Source organism: Nipponia nippon, unplaced genomic scaffold (assembly GCF_047370975.1).
Source record: "Nipponia nippon isolate SJK-2023a ecotype South Korea unplaced genomic scaffold, ASM4737097v1 scaffold_6, whole genome shotgun sequence".
Taxonomy (NCBI): Eukaryota; Metazoa; Chordata; class Aves; order Pelecaniformes; family Threskiornithidae; genus Nipponia; species Nipponia nippon.
In genome coordinates, this window is record NW_028262380.1 from 57,732,281 (window position 1) to 57,747,269 (window position 14,989).

Genomic DNA, 14,989 nt, shown 5'->3' on the forward strand with positions numbered 1-14,989 from the left:
TAAGAAATTTAACTGTAGTCTCCTACCCCTTGTGTGGGCATGGACATGGACTGCATCCAGAAAGAAGGGAATCCATATTCCTAATCAACAGCTTAAAACCACTGCTGCGGTCACTAAGATTTTAATAGGAAACTGAAGATAAAGGGAGGGATCACGGACCCGGGTACTTCCACTTGGGCCAAATCTAACGGAGAGGCATCAGGGAGCACTGAGCCTACCCACTCCTTACTCCTGGTATGAAAACAGGAGACTTCTGCTCTTTTTAGGAAGAAAAAGAAAGTAATCTTCCAAAACGACTTAATACTTCAGGTGAGCAAACAGCCGAACAGACACATTGCGTTTCCTACACGGGAAGACTGAGCCAAAAGCCTTCAGCCTTAGAAGTGACTGTGCCTTCCTGGGCTTGCTTCTACCTTTGAGGGATTCTACGCCATCAAGCGTGAGCCATTCTCATTTATTTTAAGCCAGACAATTGACTTTAGTTTTATTACAAAGCTTTTATTAAAAAACAAATGCTCAGCACATTAACTCAAAACTGGAATGACAAAAAAAAAAAATCGGTTGACAGTATTTTTGGCAAAGGCTGTGCCTTACTATTTTAAAAAATGGGTACATCAATGCTCATTTCAACAACTGGCATAAAATCCCACTAACAGGCTAACAAAAACAGATACAAATACAGAACAATTGAAGTAATAATTCAAGTGCTGGGCTTTTTACAAGGAGAAGGGGAATGGGTGAGGAGAACTCACTGCAGTCAGATTTGCTGGATGTATTGCTTATGTTTACAGAGTAGATGATGCAAGACTGACGTGTCTACTGACCAGCTGACTGTTGTTACATTTATTTAGTTCTATAGGACACTGTATTATATAGACTTGAGAGGCCACTATTTGTTACAAATAGTTTAACAAAAAAGCCACCTTTTTTCCATACAGGTTTTTCCTCTGGCAGAAAAAAAAAAAGAAAAACCCCTTTTATTTAAAAAGTATTCTGACACTGGTTTAAAAGCTCATACCTAGTAAAATATACACCAAAGAAATTACAAACTAAAAGTTAAAATATAAAAGCATTCAAGTTTCTTAAAAAAGCTAAAACCAAAATTGATCCTGTCGCACCATTAAATAAAAAGAAGGTTGAGTGTGTCATCCTGGTCCAGGCAAATTCCATTCCTCGATGTGTTGTATGGGGCAGCTGTGGTCTACGTTATTCTGTTGGCTGAAGCAGGCAGAGACAGCCACGCTACTTTGTTTGCTGACTCGATATGGACACAGATGAGACGGGGGCTTAAGAGTGCAAGGCAGAGGTGGAGTGAAGACAAAAGCTGCTCTGCTGACCCAGGAGCTCATTTGCTCTATTTATATCGGGGCTGGACCTCGTGATAGTGAAGGATTTTGGCAGTGATTGTCTTTATGATTCAGTGTCTCTAGCAGTGACATCAGGGTGAATGACATCCTAGACAGACTCCTTGGGGGTGGTCTGTGTGGATGAAGGACACACCTAGGGTTTAACAAGCTTCCATCTCCAGAAGGGGTCCTGGTGTCGCCGCCTTTGCTTTGCAAGTTGAGAAAGCATTTCTTTTCCCACCTACAGAGAGGGTGGGGGGAGAGAGAGAGAGAGACATAAAGACTATATGAAGCTTTTTTTTTTTTTTTAAAAATCCTTCAAAGAAGCTGGTGACGGGTTGCTGGAGTAAGAGTTCTATGACACAACTGTATTAGTGGAATGTGGCCTTTGTAATGTGCAGAGTATTGCTATTTGCTCTTGCTTGAAGTTTGCAAGAATATTTATGGACAGTACTTTGGATTGTAACTAGATGTCCACGCCAGCTAGAAAGGTGGGTTTTTAAGCTATTTAGAGACTCAACATATTACAGCAGTAATTCCCTTTTGTAGTGGATTTCATTTATCTACAACATTTGACCCAGATATCTGTTACAAAACTAGACATCCTCAGGCTTTGGTACTACAGTGGTTGAGGTCAATTAAACCCCTACTTTAGAGCCTAAAGCTCTGCTCCCTGCAGAAGCAAAGAAATGCTGTCTTCTGTAAGCAGCTGGCTAGAGGAATGTGGTCGGTGAGGCTTGTGTGAACACTGACCCTGCCATGCATCCACACGACTGGGGAGGATTCGTTCTGCTCTTCAGCGGGGTAGGATACATCTTCCAGTTGCGTAAGAGCCATGGGCCTCTTACCTAGCAGTAAAGTTCACTAGGATCCTGGAAGGATTTGTGTTCTTATAGCACGTGAAAAGGCCAACAGTGGAAACCTCATAGGTACTGCTCATCCAGAGAGGAACAGTTCTTCATCATTAGGTCTCTGGGTTACATCAGCTTACTTACACAATTGCGAACTCAACCATCACCCCTGCCCTTCTGACCCAGACAACTGGGTTGTAACAAGGACTCCACCCAAAGACTGTCTAATGAGTCAGGCGTTTTCCACAGACACATGCTCTCCAGTAATGGTCTCAGGATTATTGGTATCTCGAAAAATCTACGTTAACCTCTAGGCCTCCAGGCACTACTCAGCTGCCTAACAAGTAGAGGGTTCAATGAGCAGGGCTTTTGAGAATGACCAAAATTAGGACAGGAATGCCGTTCAGTGGAGAAGGTGAGTGAATTTTTACCAGAAGAAACACAAAATGCTTAGTCACACAAAGCAGATACACTGTCAGCACCCTGAATCACGCAAGGCAAGACAGAACAAGTTTCTGAAGAAATGGTTTAAACCACAAGTCAAACTTCTGTTATACTAATCATAACAGATAGACTGCTTGAGCCTGTAAGAGCCACAAGCAGAATTAATCAGCAAATATTACAGCAGCAGTATTTAAACCAGGGCCATTCATAACTGGGCACCCACCTCCCATCTGCTGCAGCTTCTGTATAAGCCATTACAACGCAAAGCATTTTGCCCGTACTGGTTGAGTACAGCTCCTGAATAAGGAGTTACACAGGTTAATGTACTCCAGGGTAGAAAGCCATGAAAACTGATTTTGGACCCTTTCATTTTAGTAAGCGCAAGCTGAGGCCCCAAAATCTTACTAAACAAATGGACTCCTCATCAGAGGCCACCCACCTGACCACCATTTTAGCGGAAAGGAAGGTTGAGGACACTGAAGAAGTTTAGCTGCAGACTAGGTAAGGTAGAAAGAACAAGCACAAATTTGTATCAAACTGTCCTGTACAGCTTTAATTTGAAGGACACCCCCCCCCACCCCCCCCCCCCAATACCACCATCCCCGATACATACGGAGTAATTTTCACCTGCTGCTGGTAGCCACAAAAGGACATTTAAAGCCACTGTGGCCTCTTAAACAGCACAACTGAAAGTCCACTGGCAAACCAGTGGTTTCAACAGAGGTGGTCTGTATTGACTAATTCAGTTCCTATTTCCTCATAAAACCAGCCCAAGGCCCAACTAAAAAAAGCCTTCTGAGCTTCCTGCCTTTTTTTTTTTTTAATAAAGTAGCACAGTGCTCCGTAACACATGCGGATCAAAGAGCTGCGAAGGGCTCTACCTTTCCAAGGAGCACGAAAGAGAGGCCAAGCAAACAGCAGAGGAACACTGGGGAGAGCACCCTGCAGCTTTATATTTATTTTGTGCCTTTTCATCCCGGCTTTTCAAAGGTTTGGTCCAGGTTGCTCTTCCTGGGAAGGTTTTCCTCTCAGTCTTACATGAAAACATTCAGCTTCCTGTTGAGGAATGGCCTTGAGGCGCCAGGCCAGTAGTTCACAGCGGTCTGATACAAGCGCTGTGATTCAGAGCTACTCCCCATTAGCAGCCAGGAATGTCTACTTCACTGAAGGAAATGAAATGCTCTTCTGTTGAGATGGTTCCCTGCCTCCTCCCCCCTTCCCTTACCAGCAAGCTGTCTTTGAAGTCAGGAGGTTAAAATAACGACCGCGGCCTTGCTCTGGCCCTCAGCTTTTTCAAGCAGCGGCCATCGCTTCTTTCTCGATCCAAACGCCGCTTTCGCAGCGCCTGCCTCCTTTCCATAGCCCCTGCTCCAAAAGAGGGGCTGCAGATACTACTGTAATGCCACAAGGGGACAGGCACAGGGAAGCCCCAAATATTGTTATTTCTAAGCCAGTACTGCAGTACAGCAAATTACACAGTAGCTGTCCTGAAAACAGCATCTAGAACCCAGCCTTTCCCCAGCTGCACATTAAGGCTACACGCTGGAAATTGCTTCTACTGCTGATAAACCAACTAATACCTAAAAAATACGAATGATGATGGTGTTGCTTTACAGATATAAAACAGGTCAAATCAGGATTCTTTTCAAGAAACCACAGGCATGTGCTAAGGAGACTGAAGACTTCCCACATCTAAGGCTTCACTGGGGGGCTGTAGCTGAAGTCTTGCCAAGCGAGGCATGCCCTAGCAAAGCCCAATCCACAAGTGAAGTCGGCGCAATCAAAGACTGCAATTACAGCTCCCTGGCTGTGGTTAGGCTTCAAAGAAAGTGCTGCAAGTCACATTTTACATATGTGAAGTCTTGAGCCTGAGCCACAACAGGAGGCACTGTCTGTGCCATTTGCAGTGTACATCTGACTGCAGGAGGAAAGGGTGGGGGGGGAATCCACTTCGAGAAAGAAACAGAAATAATATTCAACAATAATTCAGTGTAAAAAGAAAAGACTTACTACTGAAGTGATAAAACTGTATTTCAGGAATCACCACAGTAAAACTAAAGCCTCCTAACGAGCCTGGGCTCGATGGCTGAGGGCAGGAGCATCAGAGGGGGATCAGAAGTCCTCCCCATGCTTGGGAATGAGATGGATTGAAGGGTGGGTCTGCAAGGGCCTTGTGCTCCTCCTCTAGTCTTTAACTCCTCTCCGTTTTTCTAGAACAAGGGAGAAGATTATGTAGCTTCATCCAGGTCATGCTGATCGGAAGAGGTTATGGAAGAAAGTCAAGAGTGTCTGGGTTGGTACAGGAGTAAGTACAGAGCAAAAGAGATAGCTAACCCCTCACAGAAAGCAAGGGAAAGTAAAAATTTTAAACCGGGTGCTTTTTTTCTACACCCTTCTCCACCATAGGTTGTTTTCATACAGTTGTAAGAAGTTGTATAAGTTGTTGTACATACTGTACAGTTGTAAGAAGTTGTATAAGTTGTTATACATACTGTATAACAGCAGTTATATGTATTTGGGGAAAAAAAAAAAAAAAGGCAGTCTCCAAACCTGGCTTTTAACCCAGTACTTCAAACAACGTGGCAAACTCAGGGACCCGGCAGCTGAAACTGTCATTTTCTTTTGAAGTCGAAAACGAACATGTTCAACTTACTGCCAGGGTTTACCCAATACTCCAGAAGCTTGGGTACGCAAAACCAGGTCATTATTTATCGGAAAGGTTCCCGCTGTTTCTGAAGCCCCTTTGTATTTTCTTTAGCAGCAGAGCTGGAGGGAGTTTCAGGCGCAAGCAGATAGATGCCAGCGCTGCAGTCTGCTCCTCTTCCTGCCCAGCTGTGCCATGGTTTGCGGGGTAGCCTAAACCAGATCCTTGAAACGTTCTGGGCAAACAAAAACAAACACTTCACAACCTTTGTTGTTTCTAAACAAAAAAAAAAACCCACTTCCCAACAAAAACCCATCATTTTAGTAATCCGATTTGCTGCAGGGTCCCACAAGCTGTTACAGTGCATGGATGGAGAGACCTACGGGAGACGGGAAAAAGCCCTCTCTGCAAGAGCTGGATACCAGCAGGCAGCAGAGGAAACCTTTTAAGCTGCCATTGTTGCCAAATAAATTACATAAAATTGTACCCTAAAACTGTAACAGATACTGCCATGTTGAAGTTATGTCAGTAGTAAGTTTTTCTTGGGGTTTTTTTCCCCCCCTTCCTACCCTTAGCCTCAGCCCATGGCTGGTAACTGTGACTGGAGACCAGTAACAAATTATCCACTAGTGTTTTAGATGCCCTGAAGTAACTACCCCTGAAGATACCTCTCCATTGGCTACAGGTGGAGTCTGGAGTCCTAACGTCTCTCCTCTGAGTTTGGCCTAAGCTAGATGCATTAAGTGAACAGCAGGAATGCCCTCTGCTCCACGAGTCAGAGCGCTCTTCTAGAGCAGGTTAGTGGCAGCAGGGGAAACGCCCAGGTGTTTTAGGGATCCCGCTTTGCGCAGCCGAAGTCAGCGATGCCAAAGCAGGTGCGGCTCTTATCAAAAGCCCCCAGCGTAGGCAGCATGAAACTAGAAGCTCTATCACTGAGCTACAATCTTTAAAATGATCCTACTGGAAGACCCAGGACGTGTTTTTCCTGTTGGGGGTGGGAGGGGAGAGAGGTTCCACGTTTATAATAAAAAACAGATTACCTCTAGACAGCCACCTCTAGCAGCTTCTTAAAGAGGAATAATATACTAAAAGTGATCTGCAAGGGAGGAAGAAATAGGCTTGTCCCCCTTTTGTATCTTTATGGCATATAATAAATATTCAGAAGACTATTTTTTAAATTATATATTTTATAGACTGAGAGCTGTGAAGAAATGCATCAGTTCTAGGGGCACTGAAATTGCTACTTCAGTTTTCACCTGCTGTAACAGAAAAGACATGAGGTACTGGTAAAGTAGTAAGTGAAAATTCTTTCAAAAGAAAGAAATAACACAGGTAGTTTCCTTTGTAGATCATCTTTTCTGCCACAATTAAACATAGGTTAGAATTTACACGGCACTTTGAAAGACAATCTCAACATTTAAATCTTCTAATACATGGAATAATTTAAACAGTTGCTTTCATGCAACCAAAGGTAAGTCAGATGTAACCTGAGTATCTTCTTGAGCTTCATCAGCTCTTCTACACACAGCCAGCCACAGAGCCACACTACCAGTGTAAGACAGCTTCACTTCACCAGCACATCAGCTTCACTTTGATGCAATTAAGTCATCTCAGCAGAAAATCTCGACTGGTCCAAAATACACAAGCCTCCTGTTATGTACCTCAAAAGGCACACATACGGGAGAAACCCAACTATTCATCAAAACGTAGTTTCACCTAGTGTCAAGGCAAATGCACACACCATAAAACTAATTATATGTAGTTATTTTGGCAGTAACATTTTACCTCGTGCATTTTCAGGTATCCACGAGATGACAGATAGGGGACTCAAAACTCCCGAGTTTAATTCTGATGCAACTTAATGAGGAAACGTATCTTATTTTTGCAAGGAGGAAGCAACTTCAGAAATTATGTCTCTCTGCTCAGTTAAGCCTCCTTAGTTCTCTTACCCCCTGATCCCGCTCTACGGATGCCTGTGGCAAGAACACTGATTCAGAGAGATGGTCGCTGGTACCATTTCCCTCCGTTGCATCTAACCCTGCTGACACCCTACACCCCAGTGCCAATGACACCTTCTCTGCACAAATGCTTCCAACGTTTGCTCCTACCGCTGGAACCAGCAGCAGAAAGCTGGTGTCCTGGAAGGTCAGACTGCAACCCATACTGCCTAACTGGCTGCCAGTCTCACGTTTAACTGGCTGGACAGCGATGCTTCAGCTGGCCCTGCTGTGAGCTCCCTTCCTTGTACAGCTTTCCAATCCGCACACTTCCAAAATTGTTTATATGGTACAGTCTTAACAACCAGGTAAAGGACCAGAGATTTAAAAGATGACTTGCATAAAAAGTCTTGAAGTAGAGGATTAAGGAACTGACTGGTATGAGCGGGTTGGCTCTATTAGCAGTGACTTTTGCAACATCAAATTTAGGCTTTTTGGTTTTGTTGGGTTTTTTTTTTGTCTTCGGGATGGCTGGTTTTGCATTCATGTACATCAGAAGACCTCTTCAATCCAATCATAATCTCTAAAAGTCAGAGGCCGCCAGAAACAAAACTCAGTGCTAGAGTTTGCTAAGCTTTGACAGAACTGCATTTGAATACAATTCTGTTGAAATGAGAGGACAAATTTCACCCAAGCTTAGTCTCCAGAAACAAGTGGGAAAGACTTTGACAATGTCCTAACAACTTGCTTTCTAGCTGTTCAGGAATACAGTATCAATTTCTTCATGTAAATACGGTAAAAAAGCAAAAATGCAATACAGACCTGAGATGAACACTAAAATGCTGAGGTTTTCTTCCAATTGGGAATGAAACCACATTTCAAAGCCTTACATTGTCATTGTGAAACAGTTTGTTTCTACAGAGTTTTTCTCATGACCTCAGAATTCTCAATCTGGTGGCAAGTTTACTAAATGCACTAAAATACACCGTTTTCATCCAGAGAAGAATGGTACACCAGCTGTCAACTCCCTGTCCCCACCCTATCCCACAGGAAGGGTTAGAACAATAGTGGTCCCACTGTTCCTTCGTTCTAGCCCAAGCCGCCTACGGTGAACACCTCAGAAGTGAAACGATACAGGGTTTTTTTAATCACTTGTAAATGTGGCTGAGTTGAAACTTCATCAGGCACCTCGAACTTCACAGCAGCACCTGCAACTCCAGCATCTCTGACAAAATAAACAGGTTCTAGACATTCACCTGCTGAATTAACTACTTTTGCCCTTTGTCAGTGTCAGTTTAAAACATGAAACGCTGAAGGTCAGCTTCACAGCTGACCGGGCTACACCCTTTGATTGCAAAAACTGTTTTGTAAATACGTAAAAAAATTTTCTTGTTTCTCTAATCCCATATTGATGCTGATTGTCTAGTTGAAAGTATTCTGCTGGTTTTTTATTTAGAAAACCTATGCTGGGCCCCTACCCTGCCTTACCCTTGTCCCTCCCACAGCCTCTGATTGCACCCAAACCAGCTTTTATACCCTTCCCTCCTGCACTGCACAAGGCTCCTCCGCCAGGCTGTAAAGGGCAACGGGGAACTGGCTCTGCCCTGCCGCCTCTCTCCCAGCAGGTGTCAGTGCCCTGCTGTACCCGCCACCGAAACAGCAGGCAGCTTTTCTTCAGGTCTGCTCTTCTGACGTTTTTCTTGATGTCAGAGAGCCTGAAAGAGAGGAGGTTTTCTATCTTTCAGCCCAGCAAGATCAATGTCAGGTCAGAATTAAGTTGCAGGAGGGGATCTGTCCGAGGGCTGTACTCCTTGACTTTGGAAATTTCTACGCCTACCTGAAAAAGGCTGAAGTTAACCAAAGTATTCAATAATATAAATGTTTCAATCCAGCAAATTCTCTTCTGTTCATTCTGTCCTTCTTGCCTATGCTGAAGGCCACCGTTCATAGGGAAACCAGGGAACAGGGAAACATGGGTCACACAGGACACAATTTTTAAAGCAAACCAGGACATGTCTCTGCGCCGCCATCACCACACAAATTCTCACGCACACGAACTTCTGCACACATCCTCCAGGCTCTGTTTAAAGCTTCTGAGCAGTCAAGGGGTATGGAAAGGGGTGGAGCGTTTGCTTCATTTTCAGCTACTCCAGCTGCAATTTCAAGAGCGCTGGACAAGCCAGGTTGGCAAACATGCGCCTCCGAGAGCAAAGGACCACATCCTCTTTGCATTGCCTTCCTAGCATGCTGGCCAGAAACCCATGGTCAACCGTGACCACAGTCATCAGGCGGTTCTTTTCCACAGTATTCTGGCTGTAGATTGGTCCCCTTTATAGTCTGCTTACACAGCCTCACTCCATTTTATTTCTAAGGAATAAGGGAAAGATAATCCAGTCATAAATTGTTTGTTACAACACTATCCAAAAATCACTTCTGCACTGAAATTTGGCTCTAATTTCCATGTAGGAAGTTTGAAACGTTATAGATAATTCATTGTTTAAAGTTACACAGTCTTAATCTGATCCTTTTAAGTGCTTCTGATTGTAAATCAGTATTAGTCAAGTTTTCTCATTTTTGAAAGCTTGGCTAATCTAAATGCTAATTGTCATGGAATTTTGCAAGCCACAAATACACTTCTCACAGGTTTTCAAATGTTTATTAAGCTTCTCTATCACTCTTCTTAGCCCTTGAAGATATGCCAAAACACAATGTTAAATGATGTAGCTTGTGAGGACTTCCCAATTGCATCCTGCCATATGTCAAATGATGTGCCTTTTACAATTACCGTACATAGCAAGTCATAAGAAGTTAACTATTTCCATGTTGCGGAACGATCAGGAGGAATTTTTGTTAGTACCCTTCTATTTCCTTGCTGATTTAAAAATACTCATGAGATGCTACAAATCAGCTTCTTTTCCTTCCAAAAGTCAAATTGGATAGGAAATCAGGAATCTCCACTTCCGACACAGAATTGCTCCCATTTTCAAGTCTTCTAGAAGGTTGTGCTTAAAGTAACAAGAAAACACCCACCTTTCTGAAAGGTGCTCAACAGATGACCTCTACATTGTCCTTAATCTTAGCTTTCCTCATTTCCCCTTCCCTTCTGGCCTCTCCCAAACTCATTTTTAGCATTATTAGGTCTGACACCACTCTTGGTTGATTTCAAAAGGAGTGAATAAACACAAGTTATTTCTTCAACAAATAACAGTTATTTCAAACATTTTGTTGGGCCATGCCAACTGAAAACAAAATCCTGCTTGGGGACAGTTCCACAACTCTTAAGGAATGGCGACATGCTTTGGAGTACCCCAGGATAATTTAGCAATGACTGGAGCGCCAGGTCACAGCATTCCTAAAGCACTCTAATATTCAAGTGTTTTACAAATTGGCTGTTCAGCAGGCTGGAGGAGATCGCAGAACTCAGCTAAATCCTAAGCAGTGAAGTCTGCTGCTGTGTACAACCCCGGGAAGAGGAGCAACTTAACACTACCACCTTGACCTCACTGCTCAAGTGACGTCCAAGCCAAAAAGCAGGCTGGAGGTCCACCTTAAAAATCAGTTATGTGCTATCAGTGTTCACGGACAAAAAAAAACCACACCCAAAACTTTCACAGTATCTTAAATCATTTCTGTTTGCATGTCTCTTCCGTTACTTTCCTCTGAACATCCCACCACACAACCCTCCCACCATTTCATCCTTCTCACTTACATCATCGTAATTACAGCCCTGGCTGATCTCGAGATTCTTTCTTTGGTCTTGCCACCTACTCATTTCTGATTCTTCTCAGATAACAGAACGCTTGTCTTCTTCCCAGACCTCCCACCCTCCTTCCCCCTCTTCCTTGCACCATCCGTACGAGTAGGAAAGCTAGTGTTTTCCTGTCTTCAAGAGCTCTTTGCGGCACTCACTGAAAGGCATTCCCAAACTTATCATCTCCATCCAGTAAAGACGACAACAGCTCTCCTGTGGGCCTGGTAAGATATTATGCTTGTGGGCAAAACATTCTTTGGATTAGGCTTGCAAAGGGCAAGAGTCTTAACCTTCAGAAGTTTACTTTGAAGTCTGGCTGATTCAGGTTCCCTAAATCATTCTGCACATTTACTTCCAGCTAGAGCACATCTGTACGTCTCCAGTGGAGAGCATTCATTTGGCACGCAACGTTTAGTGAGGCTGCCTACATGTGCATATATGGAGTCAACAGCACACTCCCCCTTCAGTGGAAGAAGACACCTACTGTTCTCATACTCCGTGTTATAAATTGCACGAGGACAGAGGCAGGTATTACCAACAGTTCCCACACCATTACAGAGCTTAAGGGGAAGGGAGGAAGGAAGGAAGGGGTGTAGAGGTAAAAGGGAAAGAGAGAAAACCCACACTCAGAACGCTCATCCTCTTCTATTTCAACTCATCCTCTACTATGGAAAATGCAAACAGAGAAACTCCAACAAAAGTAGTTCGGTGTAGGCAAGGCGTCATCCGTGGATTGTAAGGCATTAAAGAGACCAAATATCCCCCTGTTTTTTAACTGTCACTTGAACCTTCGTTGTATTCCGATCCTTACCGGGTGCTCTGTGTCAGTTCAGATAAAGCTATGTGTGTTTTGCTTACTGGTACTGTGTTAACATCAAAGGGAAAAATACTCACAACAATCATGGACCTGGGCAACTAAGCTGAAATATCAATCATAAAATTCAAGGTTAAAGCACTTGCCTTTTTTTTTTTTTTTTTAATAGGTATAATATTTATGGCAGTCACTGTAACTAACGATACTTTACAGCTACATTTGTTGTGTAGGCTACAGAACCCAAATGCTGCAATCCACATCTAAAATCAGCATGACTCAGGCATATTGCAAAGGGCAAGACTGTCTGCTTGCCTGAAAAACTTTTGCTTAGCAGGAAGAAAAAAAGAGCAGGCATTTTGCCTTTTCACTTTACTTCAGCTTTAAAAACAAAAAACCCAAAGTCTTAAACACAACCAAGTTCAGACTAACCAGCATAGCGGCGTAACTACAGAAGAGGCTTGAATCATGCGGAAAGACTGACCACGGACACACTGCACAGAGCAAACTTAATGTGGCTTTCTCCGGCTGGAAGTCCAAGCAGAGCAGGGGGCCAACAGGAGGCCGCTTTGCTGACCGCTCCGAGTGCCAAGGGGATCAGGTGGCCAAACAAGGCAGAGGGAGAGGGGATAAAGAGCCCATTTCTGCTATAAGGCATAGGTGAGCTTGCAAAGTATTATTTTTTTTTTTCACGGTTCCTGGAATTCTCAGGGATCTCCCGAGAGCAGTCTGGGTTAATTAGACCGTGTAGAAGCAACTATTATGTCAAATGAATGCCATTCCTACTAGAAAACGTATCACACTGAGCGGAAGGGAAAGACTTGCCTTCCAACACAAACACTGAGAAATGAGGATCTCACTGTGGCACTGTGTGCACTCACAAGCGGACTAAATGGTGTTATTGGATATGTGTAATCACTAGTCATTCCACCTTCAGTACAGATGAAATGATATGAGGAGAGAAAACACAGGCTGGAAATACGACAACAACAAAAAAACCAACCCACACCACACATGAAATACCACTCTACGGTTGAGGGAGAAATTCTCCGTATAACTCAAATATTCCCATTTTCTTAGCAGATGTTTTGTTAGTATACAGGTGAATAAATTTTTAAAAAGTGTACCCAGCCAGCCAGCATCTTGTAGATGTCAGCACATAAAATGTACTCTGAAGCCAGCGTCTAACCTGCTTTTATGAACTGTGACAGTCTGCTGGCTGGGAGGGTTTGCACTGCTTAATAAACCCATCCCTGTGCTTCACAGGCAGACTTGCAGCGCGTCAGTGAGGTATGGTCAATTTGAAAATATTAAGGTTAAGAAGTGAAATGGTGAACACCTAGTAGATAGCCGGTATAAAAACCATCAGTAGTCAAAGTAACGTTAGCTTTGGGATATGATACTTCTGCAATTTTTGCTAAATTCATATTATTGCATAAAATTTATAAGAAAGCTTATTTTACAATTCAGTTTTATCATCAGGAAAGCTTTAGAGATGTTCTTACCATGCTTCAGATGTAGGCAGCTGTCATTCTGGGGCCTGTACCTGTAGAAGATTGTTTTCCTTTAACAAATTTCTGTTACAGAGTTTTTGCACATTCCAAATAAGTTTGTTTGCTACAGTATTACATGGATTTTTTTGGCGTGTTTTTTGGTTTTGTTGTTTGGTTTTTTTATGGTTCTTATACCAGCCATTTTTGTTGGGGAAAACAGGGTGTTTCTTTGTATATATTTTACAGGCAAAGAGGAGACCTCACTGATGCTTTTAGCCAACCTACTAGGCAGCTGTTAGTGTACACAGAAATGTAAAATACAGCAATAAAAACACAGTAGCTACAAAAAGGTCAGTGCAAAGTTTCCAGTGTCCAATAATCCCACACAGCATTTGAGACATAGTTAAGGATGATACAACATTGATTGAGGAGAAAAGCAAAGGTGAAGCAGGACAGTGATTGCAGCAATGCGCAAGTTCAGCCAAAGATGTTGATGCCGTCAGGACTGCTGCACGGAAAGGCGTAAAGGAAAGGAGACGTATTGTGTGCATTTTCACAAGCTTGCATTCAAAGTGAAGTATCTCAAAACATCCATTAGAAGCAAGCGTTAGAGAAAAGGATGTAAAAATTAAATAGCGCAAGCCCTGGTTTCTAAAATATACCTGAGGTGAACGCTAAGTAAGAGTTGATCATGGCCTACCTGATGATGATTCCTGCAATTTTTCTCTCTTCCTCTTCTTTTTCTTCCCCTGAAAAACAGGAAATTTTGCTATACCGTTACATGCACAGAACTTTTTTTTGTCACTCCCCCACCTCACAGCATAGAAAGAAAAGCCACGTGGACGCTGAGGAAGGAAAACAAACAATTGTTTTTGGGGTAGCTAAAACCTTTTCTGACCCACTTCCAACTGCTTCAATGGTAACAAGGTTTGCTCTCAGCATCTACGGAGAAATAAGCACATGAGCAATACACATTTTTATATCCACATGGAATTACAACTTCTGGCAGTTTTTCAACTAATGCTGGCAGCCGCAAGCATCTAAAAGACTTCTCACGCTTAATAATCTGATGACACATACGTTGATATAATAATTTATGGCTCTTACAAGAACTCTTCACTCATTCAGATACTTACACTGTCATACATGGCAACAGCAGACAGGGTGTTGAAAGTACCTAGGACGACCATCACTTGTCCCCAGGGTGCAAACCAGCCAACTAAAACTGTTCTGATAACACTCGTACCTTAACAAAAGCCAAGTCTCGTACGGCTGTGCCTGGGGAACACGCTATGCAATAAGCAAACAGCAGGCTGCTGTACAGCGGAGCACCCTTAACGTGACTGAGGTGCAGGACAGAAATGGAAGCCTGGCAGCTGTCTTTCTTGGACACCACACTGGCACCAGCGTGCCGGCGCAGGCTCATCGCGCCAACCCACACACTCAGCCTTCTCCTGCACCCCCATCTATGGAAAAGGCCGGAGCTCCCGGTTCGCAGAGTCTTTCAGGAAACAAAAGGTCAGCTTGGACCCACAATTTTAAACCTCAGTCATCTTGCATCACCCTAATTACCACTTTGATATTCCTCCATGTGACTTCTCTTTATTGTCCTGTATTGTCAAAGCTTTTTTTTGTTGTTTTTTTTAAAAAAAAAAAAAAGTAGTCATATCCATTTATGTTTTAAAGAAGCCTTCAAGCTGCCGGGACAGGCT

General features: G+C 43.2%; 1 protein-coding gene across 7 annotated transcripts in view; it reads right to left on the reverse strand.

Moving 5' to 3' along the window:
* Positions 1 to 342: 342 nt before the first annotated feature.
* LEF1 (lymphoid enhancer binding factor 1) overlaps positions 343 to 14,989 on the reverse strand; it is a 71,372-nt gene continuing 56,725 nt past the window's right edge. For 5 of the 7 annotated variants that reach the window (XM_087736517.1, XM_087736519.1, XM_087736516.1 and 2 more), the window contains 2 exons: positions 13,978 to 14,026; positions 345 to 1,587 (listed from right to left, as the gene is read on the reverse strand). In XM_087736517.1, the coding sequence (XP_087592643.1) occupies positions 1,508 to 1,587; positions 13,978 to 14,026 (129 nt within the window). In that variant the 3' untranslated portion in view covers positions 345 to 1,507. Of the gene's footprint in view, positions 1,588 to 13,289; positions 13,331 to 13,977; positions 14,027 to 14,989 lie in introns of all 7 variants that reach the window. The other 2 variants (XM_087736522.1, XM_087736520.1) reach the window with 1 other exon arrangement.